This window comes from Colias philodice, chromosome 3 (genome assembly GCF_061535455.1).
Source record: "Colias philodice isolate Cphi_HAF_F1 chromosome 3, ilColPhil1 Martin Lab GWU primary, whole genome shotgun sequence".
In the NCBI taxonomy this organism is placed as follows: domain Eukaryota; kingdom Metazoa; phylum Arthropoda; class Insecta; order Lepidoptera; family Pieridae; genus Colias; species Colias philodice.
In genome coordinates, this window is record NC_143088.1 from 11,425,127 (window position 1) to 11,439,680 (window position 14,554).

Here is a 14,554-nt window from a genome sequence, read left to right on the forward strand (position 1 = left end):
TTTATAACATACGTTGCTATGGGAGAGATTATACTGGTCAGTCGTTACATACTTTTGGAATGTATGGTACATTCTAAAAGTCCTAGTAATTCAATTTTATAGCACCTTTTTTTAACAACTCCAGTTGTTATTACATCTTTAGTTAACTGTTAAGTAAGTGCATTTCCACAGTACGGTTAAAAAATTGAGTGCTACAGAAACGATGGAAATATTGAATGGAAGTTAGGCAAGGCGGAAGGGCTGGCTTTGGCAGTGCGAGAGTATACAAAATGACGCGTCCGCAACGAATTCGCTGCGCAACCGCGGCGTGTTCGTTGCGCGCCCGCAACGTATTCGTTGCGCACCCGCTCCGCTTTGAAACCGCTCGCAATCCGCTAGTGTGATATGGCACTTAGAAAAAATATATAACCTGTCGTTTCGATGCGTATTAATAACATTGAGATATACATATATGGAGACGACACCGCCTACATCACTTATGTTCCGCTCAACATACGCCACATGACGTATGTTGAGCGGTTTTTTTTAATGGTTTTAAAGTAAAACGCATCAAATATGCCTTCGTGTGTGTTACGATATTGCACAAATAATACGGAAATGTGCAAAGGAATAACTTTCATCGGTAAGAACCTAACTAGATAATAATTTTTAAAACTTAGTTAGAGCAAAAAAATGGCGCACAGATTTTGTTCGTGGTGTCTCCTCTGTACGTATAGTAATATTATCTCAATGATTAATAATAACGTTATTATTTTTTTCTAATTTTTCCAAATAATTTTTAAATTAATTTCCAGGAATTTTTTCTGGGATTCAGAACGTACGTAGGATATTTGTCAGATCTATCTGAAAAATTTAGATACTGAATAAATCAGAACGCTTGTGGGGAACAGTGTAAGGTAACGGCACCAGTGGTGGACAAGCATCCAGTAATGGACAAAATAAATATTAAATTTAAATATTAAGACCAAAATTAACGTTATATAATTTGGCAATACTTAAAATAAAAGTTTGGTTCATAAGCTATCAAAATACGACATTTCATCTTATTCGGCCAAAATGTTTGAAGATGGCAGAACGTTATGTTTAGTTGCTGCGACTCGTTTCGAAAAAATCCGTTTTTACTAAGAAAATCCTTAAGGAAGTGAGGACACAATTTTGGTTATAAGAATTTTTGTATAAATGTCTGCAAAATTTGATATTACTTTTATTTATAGTAGTTAGGTGTACGAAATATTACACGATTTAGTATCATGATAGGTTATGTTGTTTAAATAAAATTCATCAGTGTCCATAACTGGATTTAATTCTATGGATATATCCATTTATGGACATATGTCGAAAATAAACTTTTTTTAAAGGTATTAATTACATGCGCTTTTCTGTATTGTCTTTTCTTTCTGATTAATAATATACCTATCACGACCATTTCAAACAAAGGGTTCCAATATTGTACAACAATTGTCCATGACTGGATTTGCTTTGGTTTGGACATTGATATTTTTTGTTAAAATTACACTAATGGCACACCCCGGACACTCCATACAAAATGATCGTTTTGACAGTCACACCGTAGAGACTGCAAATGTGTGTGTTAACGCTTTATGGTTGGCACATTTGTGACTAGCGTAAAAAAAAATTTCGCGTTTTTCTGATGAAATACATCCGTAAATTACAGCACAATATCTAACAATTTTCTACGAAAAACGATAATCACAAATCCAAAATAATAAAATTACTTTAAGTCAATTTGATTAATGTTGTCAATCTTCGTTGCGTATCGTCCTTGCAGAAAAATATGGCCCATTTTATGTCTGATCGCGCGGGGGTGAGGTAAGTTTAATTTTGGCGGGAGGCGGAGAGTGTCCGTTCTGTAGCGTTTAGCTACTATTATGTATTCTGTGCTAATGGGTCCAACAACATAATATCTATCTAAACATGAAGAATATATTTTAGAACAATGGGTCATTATGTGCTGTGCGACTCGTTCTCGGCTTCATTCTCTATCACTGCGTAGAGAAGTCGCATACTTATGCGTATTGTTACGCATCTATCATAGAGAGTTCTCTGATGAACTGTTTGGATCGTTGTCTGCTGCTAAATTCCACCACCATATAGCACACACGCTTTAATTTCATCCACACCATCTTGACAACAGTTTAAAAAAAGCTTTTTGCCTCGTGCCATCAGTCCATCCATATCGATGGACCGATCAGATTAAGGCTGCTGGCGGATTCAGATTGGCGATTCACTTCACGAGTGTAGCGGATGCCAGGAAACAGAGAGATATGGCGGAACATCGTGAAGCGGGTACCATCTACCCCCCTAGAGTGATATGACGAAGACGAAGAAGTCCCAAAATGGATGGAATGGCAGTACTTTTTTTAGTTATATTTTTCATCCCTGACTTATTGAGAAAAAAAACCATATTGGTGTTTCTTAACGGACATATAACTCGTATTTAACGATGCATTTGTCCAATTTTTATCTAGAAAATGGAAATTAAGACTGTTTTAAATATTATAAGTATGCAAAATAATTAATAAGTACTATTTTTTATAAATACATCCCCGATTTATTGTATTCCAATCATCACTTTCAAGATTCTATTGATAACTATAAGTCTTCTCCAAGTGTAAATAACTGGAGAAACGACATTAGGTACAGTCCATAAATGGGTGTTCATAACTGGATGTTGTCCAAAACTGGGTGTCCATCATTAGATTATTCACTGTCCAACACTGGTGCAAAAAAGTGGTTTTTTAATTTATAAATAACTTCATTATTTATGCATTGTAATCTTTTTTCTAACTTTGGTTACGTTAAACTAACATTGAACTAAAGGTATAACTAAACAATATCCAATAAAGTTAAAAAACCTACGAGAAATTTGCAAAAAACCTCAATTTTTTCCTTAATCTGTACAAGACTGGTGCCGTTACGTTACCTAATTCATTTTCTGTGCTTTCTGAATTAAGACGATAACAAATGCCGTTCAGTTGTGGTACAATTAATATCTATAGTATCTATAAAACTGCAGTGCCACCGCCCGCCCGTGGCATGGTTTATGCGTGGGCGTATGTTCGGCGAGAGACGCGTGAGAACGCAGACAGAAGGCAGTTATTTTATTTACTACATTATCTGGCTTCGGATTCGGATACATCATTGGCATTCTTTGTAAACATATCAATTTCTTATACGGCTGTTATAACAGGCACTTTAAAGATAGTTCCAAGATGCAAGTAGCATGTAGCAAGCATGTAGCATGCATTTGAATGCCATAAAATAAAAAATATCAAATTCAGCATATAGTTTGTAACTATACCTATTAAATGTTCATGTATTTTTTTATTTCTTATATTGTCATTACATTGAATGTAAACTCAAACTCAAACTCAAAGATTTATTTATGCGATTAGACTTCTTCGAGAAGCACTTTTGAAACGTCAATACATATTTGAGTAGGAGTTTGTACTTTTTTAAAACTAATATTAAAAAGGCGAAATTGCGTGTATTTGTCTTTGTTTTGCGTCGCAACAGAGCTATTTTATGATTTTATGTCTAGTGGCAGCTTGGAGGCTAGAAATAGATAAGAGCTACTTTTACTGCAGAACATCGAATCCCATGGGAAAGTTCATTTATAACATGTTCATTGTACAATGCAATGCCTCCTAAATTTAAATACCAATAAATGGCGTTATATTAAAAATTAAAAAATGGTTGCCTGTAAAGTCGGTTTTACGGGCGAAGATTTTACGTGACAACGTCTTTTTCTCGATCATAGTTGAGTGGGAGAGAGACGCAAGGCATTCGGCGGGCCTCTCTCTCGTTCGGTGACTCATCGTAACGTTACCGAGCGTTACACTTTTTCATAAGTGACTCCCAGTCGCAACCTAATTTAAGACGTTGTCACGTCAAAATGGGATAACTATTAATATTTTATGCCACGGAGAATATCGAATTGCGCAATTGAGTAATTCAGTACATATAATAAAAACGTGAGTTTGACAAGTTACAACAAAATATGAAGGGGAATGTTAAAAAAAAACAACACCATACACATGTTACCATTTTATTTACACATTACTTATGCAGTAATATATTTTTATAAAAATTTCGATACCTATTCGTATTTTATGTCACACTTAATAATCGAGATATTTTTTAAACAGGCAACATTTCTTGACAATACATCGTTCTCAACGAAGTGTGACTGTTAAATTGATTCATAATACAAGGGTTGTATTAATAATTATCCAAATTACGTATATTATAGTAAAATAAAGTAGTAGAGTCATGACTGAGTAATTTAAGTTGGTATCACTGGTATTAAGTTTTCTTACAATGAGCATTCTTAGTTACATAAAAATGATGAAACTTATATAAATGTAAAACAGCTATTGAGTTGTACGTATATCGGTAAATGTTAAACATTTTCTGGTTAAATAATGAACAGATTAAACTGTTTGAATCATAAATCAACTCGCAGTAAATCTATATAACATGTTACCCTGTTATAATATATTAGCGAACTGTAAAAAAGCTATCTCTAACATAGAACAGACAAAAATTACATTTTTAAATGTTTATATACAAATGTCACGTAAATCGTAATTACCAGTTGAAAAAAATACATTAAAACAGGTAGTTAAATAAATACACAAATAAAATAAAATTTTAAACATTTTTTGCTTTAATTTAATGTTACAAGAAACAAAGTTCATGAGTTAAACTTGCCAGTATATAAATCTATATTCTTATATGAGATGTCATGGTGATAAAAATATTTAATCTGTGCAAGATACATTGCGAAGAAATTTACTATTTAGTTAAAAGTAGATGGCACGATACAATTATTAAGGGTTTAGTTTTGGTCCCGCAACTTGCACGTATTATAAATTTGCGATATGGTGACAAAAAGTCTACAATAAAAATTAAGTAGGCAGTTATTTAGCATTTATATTGAAGTACATGTTATCAAATTTGTGCGTAAAAATGACTAAATGATTTTAAATATAAAATTCCTAAAATATAATAATTAACAGCTACCAAGACTAAATTGAATAAGAAGAAATAAAAATATAATGCATTGGACATAAAAAAAAATATTTACATTGAAATTATAATGTAAAACTGCATTTAAATAATTGTATATAAAATTAAAAATTAAACAAATTATGACACGAGTCGTTTAAACATACTAGGAATAAGAAAATGCGGTCACAAAAAGTAAGAAAATATAAATTTCATATTAAAATATTATAAAATAAGCTTGCCATTGCATTAAATGAAACATAATAAAGCAAAGCGAATCAGTCTCAACTTATGCTTAGTTTAACGACTAAATTTTATTTACATTTTAAACATTTCATAACGCCGATGCTTCGCGCCATAATTATGTACATTTACTCTATTCCTATATCCTTCATCATAGACAATTTTTTATTTTACTTTTAAATATCGTTTCCTAAATCTTTCCGAACGCGAAGCAACTCGGCTCAAAAGACCATTACATACAAACAAAGTACGTGAAAATAAAAACATTCGCTATCTAAATCGATCATAATTTACACGTTAATATTTACAAGATCATTAAATAAATACACAATTTGGCTGATGTTTCTCTAAACATTTTTCGATTACGACCTAAATTCATTGGGATAGTTATTTCCGTTATTGTCGATCACTTGATATCCGACCGTGAGATACGAACCACCAATTTATAATCTGTATTACGTCACTTTTATTATCTGTCCTTTTTCGTTTTGACACTGACAGGTCAAAACTTGCCACAATATTCCGTCCTCAATTTATCACAGGATCGTGCGTGTAACATGACCGCTTCAAAACCGTCGCTCGCACTGACTAGGCTGCATTGGCGACGACATTTTTTGGGTTCATTTATATTTATGTGCAACACTGATTGAGATTATAACACTGAACTAGAAATCAAGATGCTGTTGAAAAGTTCAGTACATAATAAAAGCCAGTGATATTTATTATGCGTTGCCCGTTAAATGTCATCGCCTAGTGGAGTTTAAAACAAGTCGGTAACGATTGTACCGAACCACGCGCACACCACGGGCAAAGCGTATGAGAAGAGAGCGTTTTGTAGCGACGGTCTGTCAGCTGCTGAACCGACCGGTTGTTCGCGCACCGGTGTTCGGTCGTTGCCGGTATCGGTATCGGTATTGGTGTCGATATCGATATCGGTGCCAATACCGGTGCCTGTGACGTCATCAGGGCCAGTGAGATCGGTGCGAAGCCGCGGTTGGCCGTTGTTGATGGCCGGTGAGTCAATGATGTTGGGCACTTCTGATATCGGTGTCTGGCTGTGCGTGTCGATGTCTGTTGTCTCTGTGTCCGTTTGGTGGTCGCCGGAACCTGGAAAGTAGAAAATAGTTAAGTCTATATAATATGATTATTCTAAGTTCAAATCCATTCACTCCTTTATTTGAATGAAATGATTGATGTTGCTATTTACGCGTTACTTATTTTAACATTGGAAAAAAATGTTTTTTTTTTAATATTAGAGCACTGCCAAAATATTACAGTTCATCATTCAAATGTACAGTTTAATTAGAATCTACAATCTGACCTTTCCTAAGGCCCCACATTTCGACAATATTCCACTCAAACCATATATGTACCAACCAATATTAATTTCAAAATAAACCCTACCTTCAGGATAATCATTGCCAGCATCCCGATCCTCGTCATCATCAGGCAGATCATCGTTATCATCGATGTGGTCTCCGGAGCCAGACCCTGAGCCAGCGCTCTCGAATAAGTCTAGATTTGTTTCAGCCGCTTGTAGGTCTTCAGCTGGGGATAGAATATTAAGATTTTATTATTTATGCAGGGTTTTTTAATTTAAAACAATGATTTTGTAGGTTTCAAGAGCTGAATAACTAACTCTTTATTTACCAAAAATATGAGGCGTAGTATATTCCTAATTACTTAGATTATTTATGTATAAACGATTCAAACTTTCTTTTTTAATTTTGTTGGATTAACCAGAATCACCTATTAAAAGTTCGCGAAAAATACCCGAGCGGCGGTGTATAAAATATTCATTGAAATTAACACTCTATTTTGGGCAGGAATTTTCGAAGTCCATTTCAACACTCATTAAAAATTCTGCCTCTCTCTAACGCATAGGCTGAGTATTGCTTTTGACACAGGTTTACTTCTGACTGCTGGTCGGCTCGCACGCCCGAAATAACTAGACAGCGTGATTGCGAGTCTAGTTATTTCGGGCGTGCGAGCCGACCAGCAGTCAGAAGTGAAACTTCTTTGGCAAGATTCAAAGGTCGCCTTACTCCATGACGTAACGGTATTGCCATGACGCAACTTGTAAATTTTACCGTCAGTTTAACTTCAAAATAGAACAAATAAAAACTCACCCGAATCCTTCCACTGCACCTCCACACCATTATACGCATCCTTCAACCTTGCCGTGAGCGTTTTCAGTGAATCCAGTTGTGTTCTAGCGACGCTAGAGGGCGGTGGAGTTCCGCGCACTTCCGGGTTAGACGCTAGTGCTGTGCTCCCGTCGCCTGCTGCTATTGCTGTGTATCTGTAGAATACATAGTTTTTTAGATGTATATGGGGTTTATTCGTGACAATGGTTTCTAAAGTTGGGGGTATTCAATAAATACATTTTTCGGTGCAATTGATTTCCTTAAAAAATGTCGAAGTGACAACTACTCACGCTATAACATACGTTCTGTGTACGGTTCGTATCTGGGGATGCTGCTGCTGATAAGAATTAAAACTAGGCTACTAAATATAATATGCTTTATAATTGCTATGCTGTTATGTTAAGAGTTACACACGTACGCGGCTCGCGACGTTTTAACGTGAACTAATGCTATATGAAAATGAAAATACTGTGCATACAAAAATGATGATGATGCGCTTTTTACGGTTGCACCGTACATTCTGTTTAAGCATAAGGTGCTGCTATCTATAATATGTAATCCCAACTGGTGCAAAACACATCAACTGGCAGTCAATAACTTAAAAAAAACACATTGTCAACTTGACAGGTGACAGCTAACAAAGTGACAGCTGACAGCTACAGCCGCCATATTGAAAAAAAAAGCAACTCACGCGGCAACATGCGTCCCGTTGAAGCAGGGCGCGGAGGTGATACTGGCGGAGGCGCACAGCAGCGCGGGGAGGTGCGCCCAGTAGCGCCGCGAGCTGCGGACGCGCGCGCGGGTCTCTCGGACTAGACGCTCTAGTGCGGGGCCGCCTTCTGCGCCTGGGGAATGATGATTTATCCTTATATTATTAATATTATAAATGCGAAAGTAACTCTGTCTATCTGTCTGTTACTCAATCACGCCTTAACTACTGAACCAATTTGCATGAAATTTGGTATAGAGATATTTTGAAACCCGAGAAAGGACATAGGCTACTTTTTATCTCGGGAAAATGACACAATCGAGGAAATCCCACGGGAACGGGAACTATGCGGGTTTTTCTTTGACTGCGCGGGCGAAGCCGCGGGCAGAAACCTAGTACAATATAAATTAAATAAATATTCGCAAGTCACAAGAAAATTTATATAAATAACAAGGAATGATAATGATGCTTTAAAAGTTAGGTAAGTAAAAAAGTTTTCCCAAATATTTTTTTTTTATCGTAAGTGTTGAAAAAGCATATTTATGAAGACGTTAAATTTTTACATAATATACACTGTAAGTACCTGGTAAATAAGCGGGCGGAAAGCTAGTAAAAAATATTTTCACAACAAAAAATTGTAATCGTAAGAAAAAAGACACGATAAGTAAATAAAAAATTTGAAATACAAAATGGCGGAGCTAAGCGATCTTGTGAAAACGGATTGAGAATGTCCATTGCATTTGTATGAAGTGAGATAACAGAAGGGATGCCAAAATTAATCAAAAGGATGGGAAATTATTGAAAAAAAAAATATTCCAAACATGACTTACCATGACTCTCTTCAACTTTAGTAGCCGGCTTCTTCTTCTTCGAACCGCGCTTGCCATCAAACTCGTACGATCTGTAGTCTATCTCTCCCGCCGGCTCCGGGTCTGCGTCTCTCTTCTCTCTCTCCCTCTCATGTTCCTCATACTGCTGCAAGGTTATATCCCCCCTCATGTACTGTAGGAACCGGGACCTCGACTTCGCCTGTTCCTCCATCTCCTCCGTCACTCTTTTAATATCCTCTGGCGTCCGGAGGCTGTTCAGTGACGGGTCGTTATTGACCACTGTCTCTAGCGACGTTTCTATTACGAAATCGTCTACGTCATTCGCCTTGTTCCAGTCCATTTCTGGTAGAGAACGTGCGAATCTTCGCGTCCTGTCTGGTGCGAAGAAGGGACCAGAACTACCACCTCCACCCAGGATAGGTTTGCCACAACCAGAAAATATTTTCTGTGATATCTCCTGGTTGCGCTCCTGGAAGCTCATGATGGCTTCGGATATCTTTATGTCAATCGGTCCGACTACCATTGCTATGTTGAACGGCCCGAGCAAACGGTCGGCAACCTTTTCCACGGCATCTGAAAAAATTAATCCATCAGTCCTCGGAATCACAGACACAATAGAAAATCTATTGTGTCGCGCCCCGATCGGGGCTTACGGTGGTCAATGGGTTAAGAAATATTTGAGATATTTTTCACATTTTCGTTATGAGATATATTGAATTGAATACAAGAAAAATGTACTTTTTTATTGGGAAATTTGTATTAGAAATAGCAACAAAATTATAGGCCACATGGCAACCCTATCCTGCATTAAAAGTGGAAGAGGCAGGATCATCGTTAATCCTGCTCCTTTAACAGATCCACCCGAATAATCAAACTGTCAATTAAAGCCTTATAACCCCACATCAGACCTCCCAACAAAGCTTTCTAACCAAATTGCACTGCAAGCTTCAAAACTCACCAACATAAGCGTCCCACTGTTCACTAAGATCAGCATGAGCCGGCAAACAGCCGCGGATCACGTTGTGGCAGTAGCGGCTGCAGGCGAGCGTCGGGTCGCCCGCGCACGTGCCGCAGTACCGTAATCGAGCCCACGCAGTCACGCACTCTTGGCTCACTCCCACCTGGAAGGGGGTGGTTGTATGAAGAAAGATATGTAGAATAGGTGATAAACAGTATAAAAATAATTCTTAAATAAAAAAAAATGTTCCAAAAAGAAAGAATTTTGAATTTGAAAAGATAAACAGTGGTGCACCAAGAACATTGAATAAGGTCGCGGCTTAAGATGTTTCTAAAGTTATAGATAAGTTCTAGTTACTATGAATTATATATGCTCCAGAGTGGCAATACGGATGTCAGGTAATTGCCTGACATATGTAGGCTGGCGAGAAGAATATGTTTTATACGTGGGAATGATAGAGCGCAGCTTATAACAGACTCGACATTAATAAAGCCACGTTAAGGAATCGTTTTTATGATTAGTTAGTTTTGAGCCAATAATCTCTATACTACTAGATATTTACAAAATTCTAACGACGCAAGAACCAAATATCATCTATCGAAAATAGCCATACTTATTTATTTCTTCACTTTCCACTGAAAAATTGCGCAGTTTCAAGAACTGTACCGAATGGTGAAATCATCTCTCCTTGACCTTAACACTAAACAAACAAACATTCAGTTAGCGAGTGGTGTTAGCAACTCGATGACATCAGCTTCTTGAACCGAAACAATTAACTTATAATAATAACTGAATCTTTACTGCGAACTGCCGGCATGTGCGACGCGATTTAATTGGGTTACTCCATTTGTCGTTCACGGATTATTTGGTTCGTTTTGAGAGCCCGCTGAAATTAACGAGTTCGAAGATGCTTAAAGCATTTTATAATTAAAATTAATTGAATCGACCCTTCAACTTTGGTCTGTTTGGTCTTCAACTACATAGAATTAGCATTTATATTATATTTTATGCTTTATTTAGTATTTTCTTATTGATAATATGTACCTACCAAGTCTAAAGAGATGACTTAAATTCTCACCAATGATCCAGAAACCTTCAAACTTTTAGAAAATCCGAAGTCTAAGAAAAGAAACAATATTTCCCCTTTTTTGTGAGCAAATTGCAATCTATTAATTTTCTCTAAGCAACAATCTACTGCAGTAAGGACCATAACGCTAATATAATTAAGGAAGCAATAAACTAATCCAACCTAATTTTAATGGAGAACAGACATCGTAACATTCAAATAAAACGTATTGCAATGTATGATGTTTCATCTGGCGCCAAAGGGCGTATTCAGAAAGAAAGCTTGAAACTTATAAGCGCTTATAAGCGCTTATCGGCGCTTATAAGCGCTGGTAACCCGCGCAGGAAAATATATGAACATGCGCTTATAAGCGCTGATCGGCGCCGACAAGTTTGTTGAAACTTGTTGGAACTTGTCGGCGCCGATCAGCGCTTATAAGCGCATGTTCATATATTTTCCTGCGCGGGTTACCAGCGCTTATAAGCGCCGATAAGCGCTTATAAGCGCTTATAAGTTTCAAGCTTTCTTTCTGAATACGCCCAAAGACCGTAATGACGTGACCACAGAATATATAATTATATTTAATCTGTGATGTGACTGTGCAAAGAGGTCTGAGACTCCTTGTTTGCTAAATATGGATGTCGATGGTACCATAAATACTAGGAGGATTGTCTTTGATTGCCAAAATCAAATAGAGAACGACCTACCGCGCGAGGTTACGCAATATTAGGGCTTAGAAGATCGAAACCTATTCATATCTGTTTTTAGGTAGAGTATAAAAAATATTATAGGTATCATAAGGAGTAGATGAATGGCCATTCAAACACTTTCAACTTTATAATTATGCTGGAGATAAAAATCCTACAAACATCTTCTTAAACGTTCAATCTAAAAACTCATTTTGTTAGCTTAGTAGCAAGGGTCAATAAAAGTAATAATGTTTACCCTTGTAGGATATGTCTACAGCGCCGAGGGTGTGGGTTGTTTCCTTTCATATACAAAGAAATGTAATTTACCAAGCAAAGATTAATATCATGATGAAATAACAAATCAAAGAGATCATACTGTATTTACATGACTTGTTTGATACTTGAATTACGTTAATTCGTTGTTTATATTCGATTATGTAATAACGAAAGCTGAATACTTATTATTTAGACCAGATTGTAGGCTACAACATCATCCTGATCATCATCAGCCCATTTTGTTCTCACTGCTGGGACACGGGCCTCTCGCAAGGGATCAGGCCATAATCCACCACGCTGGCCAAGTGGGTTGGCTGATGTAACATGCCTTCAACCTTTAAGATTCTTCGACATGTCGTTTACCTCACGATGTTTTACTTCAGCGTTAAAGCATTGGTGATTTTATAAACATGGGCAGATAATTTGAAATATCTATTTAATTTCTGCACACTCGCCTGGTATCGAACCCCCGACTTATCGATTTGAAGCCCGACCACTGAACCACCACTGTACTTTTGCTAATACATACCTGTATCATATTCCTGACAACATCTGCTCCAGCTCGTAATGCTTTATGGAAGGTGCGTGTAGCTACGAAGGCACGACGCAGTTGCACGGACAGTTTGGAAGGCACGTCTTCGAATGGCTGGATGTCTCTCATGTGCTCGCTTACGCATTTTAAGTATCTGTAAAATGGAGAAAGTTTATAAGTAGTTTGTTAGGGGTACTATAATTAGGTATAGGTTCAGAATTGTAGTTTGATCTAGATAAAAGCCTTTTTTTTAAGTGGGGAAATCTTGCATAGATACCCACGGCCTCCGGGGAAAGGGCCGTGGGTTATGTCGGATTCCTACCGACCAAAACCCCACTGTGTTCCGTCAAGCTGCATCAACGACGGGGCCACGGGTATAGGTAGAATTCTTCCGTGACCCCATATCTAGATAAAAGCCTAAAGAATAATGATTGGTCTTCGTTTTAAGTTTGATAGTAAGACTTACAAACCAATCATGCTCTACGTTCAGAGGGAAAAAAAGTTAATAATACTCTCGTCAAAAAATACACAAGGAAATACTAGGAACAGTTTAGTTCATGTTTTTATAATAACGTTCTAAATAATTAGAGCTTTGCCTTGACATAATTTCCGCTTTTTTCGAATGTTTCTGAATTTACGCAAATATTAATGAATGATTTGAACAGACTCTTGTGAGCACAAAATCTTCCTTTGTACATAGTACTGTATACCAAGAATCCGTTTTTACTATACAAACATTAAGAAAATAAACTTTTTTGTATTGTCTGGCCGCAAGTGTGGGCGGCAGTTAATTACGGCAGTGGCGTACTTGCTACAATTTGTTAGAAAACCACAAAACCGCTTTGCTAGACGTATCGGAAAACTATGAAATGAATTTACCGATATACCTGCTCTTGTTATGCCAATTTCAGCTCTAAGGTATATAGATAAAAGGTTCAAAATTGATCTGATTAATGATTTGATATTGATTAATAAGCATATGAAGTCGATTCATCAAACACATAATAAACACAACTACTTGTAATGATGGATGAGTTGTTGGCATATAATATAAATGTTTTATTTATTTGTGAATCCATACTAATATTATAAATGCGAAAGTAACTCTGTCTGTCTGTCTGTTACTCAATCACGCCTAAACTACTGAACCAATTTGCATGAAATTTGGTATGGAGATATTTTGATACCCGAGAAAGGACATAGGCTACTTTTTAGTGCGAAATATGTACCACGGGCGAAGCCGGGGCGGACCGCTAGTATAATATAAATGTTTTATTTATTTGTGAATACATATTATAAAAACATCTTAGTCATAAAAAGCATAGAGCTGAGCTGTGCTAGCTATTTAAAACCTTATTAACTGTCTCTTAACGATCGCGATGCTCTTAAACTGTTGTTCGCGACACCGTCTGCGTCCTGACAACTTATAACTTATCATAATTTTATCAAAACACTGCCTAGAAGATGTTCAAAGTAATTAATAAAATCAAAATAGAAGCATAATATTAGAAACGATTGACAAAAAATCCAAGATCGCGAAAAATCACATTACCAGTGTCGCTAACAACATTGTAAGTCAAGTTCACTTAACTTTATCGAACGTCGAAATAACTGTATCTTATTGAATTAACGATCAAAGAGTGCACCGAATTCCCAGTAAATTGTATCGGTAAGATTAATGGCCGCATTGTGCCAACAACAGCGTTAACCTATAATTATCTTTCGGCGGGCAAATTGCCGAAGTTACGCCTAAATATATTGTGTATTTCATGCGAATCACCCGATTTATTATCTACCTAAAATATACTTTCTTCTGTGCTGTGGTCTGTGAGAGTTATCACAATAAAATTGTATAATACACTTTTAAATACATTATGTAAAAAATGAAAAATATCACGCTTGATGTCCTCAATAAAAAAAATGTAACTATTGCACATCAAATTCAATAATTGCAAAAAAAACATAGACCTAAGCAAAAATTAGACGACGAATTTAAAATATTTTTATTTATCTTCCACAGATAAACGATCGATTATTATAATAAACGACCTGCTTGACCCATATATTTTGTAC

General features: G+C 36.5%; 1 protein-coding gene across 1 annotated transcript in view; it reads right to left on the reverse strand.

Annotated features, from left to right (window-relative positions):
• Positions 1-4,053: 4,053 nt before the first annotated feature.
• Positions 4,054-14,554, reverse strand: part of dlp (glypican dally-like) — a 91,792-nt gene continuing 81,291 nt past the window's right edge. The window contains exons 5-11 of the mRNA XM_089714891.1: positions 12,479-12,635; positions 9,919-10,081; positions 8,961-9,533; positions 8,113-8,266; positions 7,404-7,576; positions 6,679-6,822; positions 4,054-6,381 (exon numbers count right to left, since the gene is read on the reverse strand). Coding sequence (XP_089571017.1) covers positions 6,035-6,381; positions 6,679-6,822; positions 7,404-7,576; positions 8,113-8,266; positions 8,961-9,533; positions 9,919-10,081; positions 12,479-12,635 — 1,711 coding nt within the window. The 3' untranslated portion in view covers positions 4,054-6,034. The remainder of the gene's footprint in view (positions 6,382-6,678; positions 6,823-7,403; positions 7,577-8,112; positions 8,267-8,960; positions 9,534-9,918; positions 10,082-12,478; positions 12,636-14,554) is intronic.